Raw genomic sequence first — 10,667 nt, forward strand, 5'->3', positions numbered from 1 at the left:
CTAGACTTCAATTGTTGTTTTGGTTTTCAAAGCCGGCGCTTTTCGCTACTAGTGGGCTATAACAAATAGCCTACTAGTAGCTCAACCAATCAGAACGCAGCATTGATAATAGACCACTAGTTGGATTTTACTAATTAAGAATATCCTTTAAAGTAATGTTCATACATAAGAATAGTGCTTATGAACTAGGTTGAAATAGCTAACTGTGCACGTTTGCTTTAAATGAACCAAAACATTTACGAGCACGACTCAACAATTTTCAACTCGGCACAGCTAGTCTTTATCCTTTACGCTTGAACTCGGTGAATGTGATATATATATGTTATTGAACTAGCGTGAGGTCCGTACTGGGAAAATATAACGATATTTCTTGTTTACAAATATTGACGTTACATTTCTTTTGATATTAAACTTTGCCAACCACGGAAGAAAGAAGTCAATTAGGTTCTGGTTGGCATATTAATAACAATGGGTGATGTCACGAGAAACATCGCTATTGGTCGCCTGAAAGGCGAGATCCATAAAGTTATAAAAAAGGAACGAGACCAATATTTTTCCCAGTACAGACTGAATAAGCTCGTTCAATAAGTTTTTTATTATTATTTTATTATATGACTAGCTCATATATAACAGGGATGCAGAGATTGCGCGGTGGTGACAGCACTCGCCTCCCACCAATGTGGCCCGGGTTCGATTCCCAAACTCGGCGTCATATGAAGGTTGAGTTTGTTGGTTCTCTACTCTGCATCGAGAGATTTTCTCCGGGTACTCCGGTTTCTCCTCTCCTCATAAACCAACATTTGACTTGATTTGCTTTCTTTGTTAATTTCGGTTTACAATGTCCCCAATTAGTGCTCCAGCGCTAGAACGACTAGACACTTAAATAAGGTTCCTTTCCTTTTCTCCGTGAGCGGGCAAGATGAATCAAATCCCGCGCTGTGATTGGCTACCCAAGCGGGCAAGATGGAGCTATCTTGTCCGCTCGGGATTTCTCGCTTGGTCCCGCAAGATCAAAGATCATTTTTTAGTATTTTATCCCATGTAATGAAACACGTGCCAATATCCAGCCATCTTGACCTAGTTCACGCTTGGTCAATAACCCATATATATTGCCTCTCTTGCGCAGAGTTTTCTGTTCCATATGCCTTACCAATTCACCTGCTTCAGTTAACGGTTCTAGAAAGTAAAATTTCTTACTGGAACTCCGACATGACTAAATAAAAAAAAGTTCTCGCAATTTCTTTTAATGCTCGAGAAAATGGAAACGGAAAATGGGAACAGGTTGGCAACCTATATGCGCTGCTTCATGACCGGGCCATCTTCGTGGTTCGTATTGCAAAATTCGGACCGCTTAGCAGAGAACCAACCAAAAGTCTCCTCTCATCTCCAACCAGTTTGCGTATATAATAAATACATCTTATCCGATGGCTTAACATATAATACGCGCGGATATTTTGCGAGTTGCGTAGTATTTTTCCGAGCCCCACAGGGCAAAGGGTCCGGGATTATTGTATATGTTAAACCATCGAATGAGAGATTTATTATTCCACTGCAAAAAAGGTGCCATTTTGCTTTAATTTTATTTGGTAAGAGTGTTTTTCAAAAAATGGATCATCTGTCCTTCAGGGCCCGTGCGAACGATGCAAACGGCACAAAAAGCCAGCCAAATATCCTTTATGTAATTGGATAAACGAAATAACGAATGACAATCGACGACAAGCTAAATTCTCAGGTTCTAGATCTGTATCGTGTTTCTTTTTCTGAAAAACTCCCGTTCCGTTCGTATTTGCTCTGTTCTAAACCGATCAAAGCGGGACACTACAGTGTATTACCGTCTCATATTTTGCGCGTTCTCTTATGGTAAAATGGCGTAATAGTGGAATAATAAAAGCAACCTCGGTTAATGCATTTCTCTTGTTTTGATTGGTTCACCCAATCTCGGTTATCAACTCATATACCTTAGTTTGACCTTATATGGTAAATGATTGAGCCAAGCGTTGCTAAGCAAAATTTTTTTTTTCGCCGGAAAGCAAAGATTCTTGGCGTCCATGTACGCAGTGCGATAAGCAGTGCCCCAATTGTTGAAGGAGGATTCAATAGCGCTAATCAAATATCAACCCCGCCAGGGTTTGAATTTTGCTCGTCAACGAAAAAAAGCAAGGTGACAGACCATAACACCAATCTCGTCCCCAGAGTCCGCTGTTCTTTTGGTCAGCACCAAGAACACGGACTCTGGCCATTTTCAAGGCAGGAAGTCCGCAATCACGGACTCCTGGCTCGTCTACGCAGGCACAGAAAATTGAAACGACAGTGGTTTTCAACGTTTACAACTGCGCATAATTTGTAAATGGCCAGAGTCCGTGTTCTTGGTGCTGAACAAAAGAAAGGCGGACTCTGGGGACGAGATTGGCCGTAACACCAACCCGTTGTGGCCAACACATCACGCATGCGCACAACCATCTCATCCGGTGAATTGGCAGCCATGCATCAGCACGGCATAGCCAACACACTAGGCGGGCGTTTTAGGCAGCTCCACACAACTGACTGATAGCTGATTCAACTGATAAGCTGGGTTGGGAGCAGCAAGCGCATGCGTGGTGTGTTGGCTACACTGGGGTGGTGTTATGGTTTGTCACCTTGCATTTTTATGTTTTGGCATCAATACATAAACTTAACTTTCTGTGATTAGCAAAATCAGGCTTTGAACAGCTGGGCCCTGGGAAACAAATACCTTCGTTTTATTAGAGGATACAATCAGCTCATCACCACACTTTTCAGGTAATAAAGGAGCCGCAAATGGATTCTTATGATTTGTCAAAACTTCCGTCATTCCAGTGCGTAAAGTTGGTTTGTTAAACCATAGATCATATACGCTTTTTTTCAAAATAGCCGCAGGCTGTGGTAACGTCCACGTGAAAATGTATTTTGCCCTAGGATATGCTGTCACAAATGTCTATAGACCTTATGACAGTACAACAGGGATCTCCCACTTTTGGATAGCTTTTGTAATTCTTCTGCATATTAAATTTTTAGCAAGTGGAAACTTGAGACTAGCTGGAGGAACCCGGATTGGGGAAGGACGAGTGGAAATAAATCACAATGGAGTCTGGGGAACAGTGTGTGATGATTCCTGGGATTTAAGAGATGCTCGAGTTGTCTGTCGCCAACTCGGATTCACCTCTGCTTCCTCTGCTCCAGGAAGTGCTCATTTTGGGAGAGGTAGTGGTCCCATATGGCTGGACGATGTAGCATGTACGGGGTCTGAGTCCTCTATTGAAAATTGCAGGCATTTGTCATGGGGCACACATAACTGTGGCCACAATGAGGATGCGTCCGTGGTGTGTTCACTACAGGGTAAGTAAAAGCCTGCTGCAGCGCTATTTTTTTTCCATCGCCTGCGAGGCGTCCTGGCCAATCACGATCCAGTCACTGTCTACCAATGTCTCCTTAATTTTTGGTTCTTTATCCTTGTGCCGGAGAGATGTCGACGCTGTAATGGTACTGGTTTTTTATATAGTATTCTAATTAGGTACAATAATATAGAGCGGTTTTCAAATGAGTGTCGTAAAACCAAAACCAAAGTAATTACTTCGGCCAATCAAAAAGGACAGAGACAATCCAGTAAACCAATCAAAACTCGAAGTAATTACATGTAGCCGACACAAAGCGCGGGAAAATGTGCACACGCGAGCCGCAATTGGTTTTGGTTTCACTTCTGATTGGTTGAAAAACTGGCGCGAGAACTTTGAACCAATCACTGAGTGAAGTAATGCAAAACCAAAGTAATTCGCTAATTTCTTTCAACACTCAATTGAAAACCGCTCTAGTATCATTGGAATTAAATTACTATTATAATTATATAACAACATACAGGGCAAAATTACTGAATGCTCATTGGTCAATGAAAAGGGCTTTTTTTTCTTAATTTTGATTGTGAAGAGAGCAAAATTACTCGCTTACGATTGGTCGAAGGCCAAAAATACCCACTCCTGATTGGCTGAACACACCGCTTCCGCGTTCAGTTGTTCCTTCATTTTCAGCAAAACAACTTCGTCTTCTTCGAAATTTGTCTCTGAATATATTAGCGTTGCATTCGCTAAAATGTCATAAAGGATCAATGACTAGATACTCCGGAAGGTGAATTTTTGAGTAATAAGAGGAAGAGCAAAAGATTTTTTTCATGAAAAGCTTAAAACTTGGATCGACTTGCACGTTGCCCGGTGTACCAAGGCATCTTGCAGCTCACCGAAAAAGGTCACAGTATATTTTGTCACTGATGGGAGGAACAAGTAGCTCAAACTTAGTGGAAGAAGTTCTTTCTGTGAACAAACCGTTTGCCTTTTTTTTTAACTAAAGCGGATTCTTATTTTCAAGTGGTAGAAACCTCAAAAGCACAGGTGAATTAAATAAACTAAAGCTTAACATTTGGTTAAATCGTTGTTGCCTTTGTTCAGGATCCGGAATGAAACTCTAATTTTTCTCTCGATTTGATAAAAATAGCAATCATCTGTACTCGTTTTGGACGTAAAGAAGTAGTTGACTTATTTGTTTGTTTGTTTTTGTTTGTCTTGCGAGCGAACGAGTGTTTTGACTCCGCTTGGCTGATTGTTTTTCGAGGTGCATCAACATTGTTAAGAAAATTTTGCCCTCTATGTTATTAACAAGTAATCACGATGAGTAAAAATACTGTTTTACAAGATTGCCGAGTGAGAGTGCGCGATTGCTTTCCCTCTTGAACCGCCCAATTGATTTAGTCGCCCTTAATACTTTCAGGTAAAGAATGCCATAATAGAGCGCCACTGTAGCTAAAGTTAATTACGCTTCAAATAATTAGTGCTTGGCTTGGGTAAATTTACGGAAAGAATTACGCAAGTCGTGGTCTGTGCCTCTTTCTCCAATAGCTTGCGCAAGTACGGAGGGGCCAGCCCGTCGAGGGACTGAAACATCATCATTGCTTTTTGCTTTTATCTTCTCACAGTTAGTTGGTCCAATTTTAGTGTTCGAGAAGCAGCCTTGAACTTACTTTGTAGTTGGCTTGCACGGCACGGTTTTGCATTTTTGTAATTTGTCAAGCTGAAATGGCGATCGATGACTGAGACGCCAAAAAACATATTTTTTCTGTACGATGAATGTACTCCGTCATTTGCTGGAAGAGTGTGAAATTTTGGAAAACGTGTGGTCGATGAAGATAGCGGATATCAAACTGCGGGTGTCGAATGTGATGTAAATCGTTAAGAAATCGTTGCACAATGGCAAGTAGAATTAACTTCTACTTTCCGCAAGTCTTCACGCAACGTTGCAACGAATTTTTCGAGCATTGGGCTGTGTAACAACAAATTTCATGTTCTCGCAAGCTTGCGTAGTTCCGTGACATTAGGTGTCAATTGTCTCCTTCGCTCCTTGTGCTACGATGTTGAAAATATGTCGCTCTCACGAAATACTCTTCTTCGGTGTACAATATTCGTCAAACCTGTTAAACACAACATTTATCTATAGCGACTGCACTGCTAAGACCGAAAGTATTGAAGATTTCAACTGCCTCTTCACCTACAACTGTTAACATTGACTGTGTAGAGCACGGTACTTGCGAGGGTGTCTTGTCGATCCCTCTTACGTTGAGATAAAGCCTTAACTGCTAAATCCATTGTTTTTGTTACTGCTGATTATTAAAGTACAAATAGCCTATTGTTTGCAATTGTTTTACTTGCAGATGGAAACACAAGGTTAATTGGAGGAACTTGGAAAGGCGAAGGACGAGTCGAAATATATCACAATGGCGCCTGGGGAACAGTTTGTGATGATGACTGGGATATAAAAGATGCCCAAGTTGTTTGTCGTGAACAAGGATTCCTCTTTGCTCTCTATTCTCCACGAAACGCTCATTTTGGGCAAGGTAGCGGTACCATATGGCTGGACAATGTAGGCTGTAAGGGATCCGAGCGATCCTTAAAGGACTGTACGAGCGCAGGGTGGGGTAGTCACAACTGTGGTCACTCTGAAGATGCGTCAGTCGTGTGTTCAGTTGCAAGTAAGTTTCAGAAAAAATGAATCCTTTCTTTTCAGGCCTCGCTTTTTCAGAAGGTGGATACCGCGATCCACTGGCTAAATCATTATTTAGGGGATGACGCGCCAATATGTGGAAACAAAAACACCCTAGTTGACTGTACACTTATTCGATCGTTATGCAACCCGATTAAGAAAGAAACGTTGAAAACTCTGCAGTGGATGTTATGAAAAAAATCAAAATCGACGTTTTCCTTATTAGTCTTTATTGATTAACTTCTCTCAAATCTTGACTAACAAAGCTATAGAATCATTCTCTTTACTTACTCTTTGCTTAATGTGACCATTTTTTCGGGCCATGGACGTTCTTTTTCAAGTTAAGGGACATTGAACCTGACATGTATTGACTCACACTTACAAAAGCACTAACGAGTTTTATTTCTTTGATTTTCAGCTATACCAAGACCTACGGCCTTGGGTAAGTTAAAAAATTAACAAAGATACAGAAAATCTATGAAGATAAGTTATACTATTGGCACCATGCACTGCGCGAGGTATCTTTCAAAAGATAAAGTTAATTCATTTAATGTCGGTAGTTCCTTTCATCGACGAGCCGAGGCTAGTATCAGGGAGCTTACGAAACGAGGACGGCGACGGCAACGAGGACTTCATTTTAAAATACGAGTTCGCGTTATTCATATCACTACGAAACTATTTCATGTCGTTTCGCGTTAAAAATGTGTAGTAACTGTCGAGGAATTAAACTGGTATGAGTGGGTTGGAAGCGTAGAGAGAGAACTGAAAATTCATCGTCATGTGCTAACGTCCTCCACAGAGCCTTGAATTTGGTCATTTCACGTCGTCATTCAGGAGATGACGGCAAAGAAATGTACCAAAATGTAAAACGCACGTGCAGAGCGTTAAGAACCATTGTTTTTGCTCACTGAACCTATTGTTTTGTAGCGTCGTCGTTGCCGTCGGCGTCGTCGTTTCGCAAGCTCCTTATCACTAGAAGCCGACCGCGGTGCGCCCTTTATCCCCCCCTCCCCCTTCCCCCTGACAGTGCTTCATTTTACGGATAATAGACCTTATTCACGATGGCCGCTTTATTGGATTTGCTATTATCATGCAAAATTAGCTACACACTTCTGAGGGGATAAACAACACAAATTCGAGAGGTTATAACGAACATCTTAGCCACACAGATGATTTGCTTCACGTTCATGGAATGTTTATCACCTAAGCGGTAAAATACAATCATTACACAAGTTACTGCGGCGTTTTTTTTTAGCAGATAACGAAGTAGAAAGTCAAAATGTCAAAGGCAATCAAAAGATATAAAATTATTATAAAAGGTACTTAATTCTAAATACTAAAATGGACTTTTTGCAATGTTATTTCAATAATTCGACGAGCCGATTTTCCGCAATTTGCCGTTTTTCCTTTCCAAAGTTTGCCCCCCAGCATAACACATGGCTAATTTGCATGACAATTTGAAAACCAACATGGCGGCTATCGTGAATAAGGCCTATTAAAGCTACAGCTGCATGCACAAAATCAGAGGATCGAAAGTCGAAACAAACATTGAATTTGCTGAGAATCGAACCTGCGACCTCTGGCTATCAACGACCCTCACCAATCGATTGAGCTAAGCCTGCGTCTGAGGGCATTCCTTGGTTATATTTAAGAACTTAAATCAGGGGACCAATCGCTTTCATTTACAGGCGGAGTAATTAGTTGTTTCGTGAAGTGGGAACAATTAAAAAAACCCTTACAAGCGGAACAGGGATGGACTTTAAAAAGGGAAGATTATATACTTAAGCATGACACTGAATTTTAATCATTCGAGTGAACGAAACAAACAAGAGACAACCCAACTATAAGATATCGGGCTCTAGAATGATAATCGTTCAACTTGTTTTCACGCTTGCTATTTGAAAATTTGATCAACAAACCAAAAACTTAATCTGCGGAGAAATAGTTTTTAATTGAACCGATCTCGTTCTTGGCCAGAGCATGCGTCATCCTTATCCAACAGAACGGGTAACGGTTCCGCTGGATTTGACCAAAGTGATCGCAGCCGCTAGGAACGGGATTCCAACTGGTTTAGCCACTGGTCTCGCCGAAAGATGAAGTTGTTCGGTACACAATGAAAAACATTGAAACGTTAATCCCCTATTAAAGACCAAAATTCTGGTGCAGATTTCATGCGTTGGGTTAAAACGTTCTATAGAATTATCAAACGCTGTGTCTGTAATACCGGCAATGTGTCCGAGTACTTTCTTCCTCGAACGTGGAGACAGAAGTAGAAGACATGTTTATAGGTGAACAGGAAACCAAATAGCTACAAGATGCGGATGATTTGACTGCATTACTTTCAGTTCTAACTCGGCGAGGGAATCATTGATAAAGCCTTCGGGTCTTGCTATTAATTGCTCTAAAACAGAAGGTATATGGCCTGGCTCCACACGAAATAATGAAGCAAAACCATTTGGTATTAAATGACCAATAGAGACAATTAAAGCAATTTGAATTTTTTTGTACGCAGATCAAAGATTTCCGCTGGAAAAAAGGATAAAAGATAACTGGCAGTCGGCCATTAAGATCAGGACTTATGTAGTTAACCAATCACATTAACAAGCAGGGTTTTGATACCGTCTATTGACATTACACAAATCACATGACTCTGGAGATGACACGCACCCGGACGATTAAGGGAAACTATATGGAATATCTGTCATTTTCCAGGTCTTTCTTTGCACGGAAAGCTGATGATTGTGAAAGGAAAGGAAAGGAACTTTATTTAAGTGTCTAGTCGTTCTAGCTGTGGAGCGCTAATTGGGACACTGTAAACTGAAATGAACAATGAAAGTAAATCAAATTCTTTGCAATATCTCAGTTTTTTTCTGTCGCTTCGTTAATGCCAACTTCTAGAGGAATTATTTCTGTTAAAGAATTAACCTTAAACGTTTACTAGATAAATTTCTGAAGAGTGGTGCAAATTAAGTCGCCACTTTGTCAACCATTAATGACTGTGAAAAAGGCGGGATAAAAATAGACCGTGCATGTCCCATACAAAATCTCAAATTTATAACCATTTCAAGTCGTGGTTCAGTAAAGAATCACAAGGAAAAAGTGTGAAAGGTGACCAGATTGAGTTATTGGCACTCACAGAATCACTACTAACAAGTTTTGTTTTTTTTTGTGTTTTCAGCATTAATAACAAGTACAGCTTCAAGTAAGCCATCGTTTTTGAGAACGATCACTGATCTTCTGAAATTACGAAAGGAACGTTTTTGTGTAGAGTTCTTTTTGTCAAAATTGATTCTTTTGTGCATTTTATGTGACTCTGCAGCTTAATAAGGGAAAGAGGCAGTGTGGCCCAGTCATCAGTGCTTCGGGATCTCCGCTTTGAATTTGTTCCCCGGTAGTCCCTGTATGGCTTAGCTTCTCAGCTGCACTTTGAAACTAGCCAGCTGGTTTCCCTACGGACACTTGGGATTTTTAACAGTTGTTGTTGTTGCTGTTCTGTTCTGTTCTGTTCTGTCGTTTCGTGGATTGTATTTCATTCTCGTGAAAGCCCCTATGGGGGGTGGTCAATTACGTATGTAGGTATTAAAGTCTAAATAAATTCTTGTTTGTAACTGTTTTACTCACAGGTGGAACTTACGACTTGTTGGAGGAGCTCATCGGGGTGAGGGACGAGTGGAAATAAAACACAATTTCACCTGGGGAACAATTTGTGACGATGACTGGATCTAAATGATGCTCACGTTGTTTGTCGCCAACTTGGATTCCTCTTGCCATCGCTGCTCCACAAAGGGCTCATTTTGGGCAAGGTACTGGTTCCATATGGCTGGACAATGTAGCCTGTACTGGATCCGAGAGCTCCGTAGCAAGCTGTGGGCACGGTGGATGGAATAATCACAACTGTGGCCACAGTGAAGATGCGTCAGTCTTGTGTTCATTTATGCAAGTAAGTAAAAACCAAAAGCAGCGCTATTTGTATTTTTAACCGGCCTCGATTGTTCACGCGGTGGCGGGAGGCTCTATTAAAACTAATTCGATAAAGATTTATAGGAGGCAGTGTGGCCGCAGTGGGTTAGGGGCGCCTTGCCTTGAGATCCGGATATGCACGGGGTTCAAGACGCCCGGCTCTGACCATTCGTTGAATTTTGATCGTGGTATAAGTCCCCTGGTTCAACTTGCCCAGCTGCACTTGTAAATAAGCCAACTGGGGTTTGCCCTCCGTGGAATTCTTAACAGTTGTAATTGTTGTGTTCTGTATGTTTCGTTTGATTAATTGGCCCTGAAAAGCCCCTATGGGGAAGAGGTCAATTAAGTATGTGTAGTAGTATGTATTTATTCCGCGGAGAGCGCTATCGATCCATCGAACAACTATAGAGTCAGTTAAACAAATAAGGTTCTCATCCCAGTCCCACCTTTTCAGGTTTTTCCGAGTCTTGCTGTTAAAGCGGCCATCATTTATTCGGAATTTACTCGAAGAGTTTCTGCACTGCTATGATAAGCTGAAACCCTGACGAATGGCGTACCAGTTAAGGAACTCTTTGAATTACCAAGGATACGTCGCCACGCAACTTCTTAATGTGGCTCAAACCAGTTTCAAACCCTTTCAAAATACCTTGTTATCATAGGATTGACAC

At 41.2% G+C, this 10,667-nt stretch overlaps 1 protein-coding gene across 1 annotated transcript in view; it reads left to right on the top strand.

The window, feature by feature from the left end:
• LOC137996849 (deleted in malignant brain tumors 1 protein-like) overlaps positions 1 to 10,667 on the top strand; it is a 59,264-nt gene that overhangs the window by 18,435 nt on the left and 30,162 nt on the right. The window contains 5 exon segments of the mRNA XM_068842459.1: positions 3,034 to 3,354; positions 5,711 to 6,032; positions 9,663 to 9,757; positions 9,760 to 9,801; positions 9,804 to 9,983. Of these exon segments, the coding sequence (XP_068698560.1) occupies positions 3,034 to 3,354; positions 5,711 to 6,032; positions 9,663 to 9,757; positions 9,760 to 9,801; positions 9,804 to 9,983 (960 nt within the window).

The sequence above is a fragment of the Montipora foliosa genome, chromosome 3 (assembly GCF_036669935.1).
Source record: "Montipora foliosa isolate CH-2021 chromosome 3, ASM3666993v2, whole genome shotgun sequence".
Taxonomy (NCBI): domain Eukaryota; kingdom Metazoa; phylum Cnidaria; class Anthozoa; order Scleractinia; family Acroporidae; genus Montipora; species Montipora foliosa.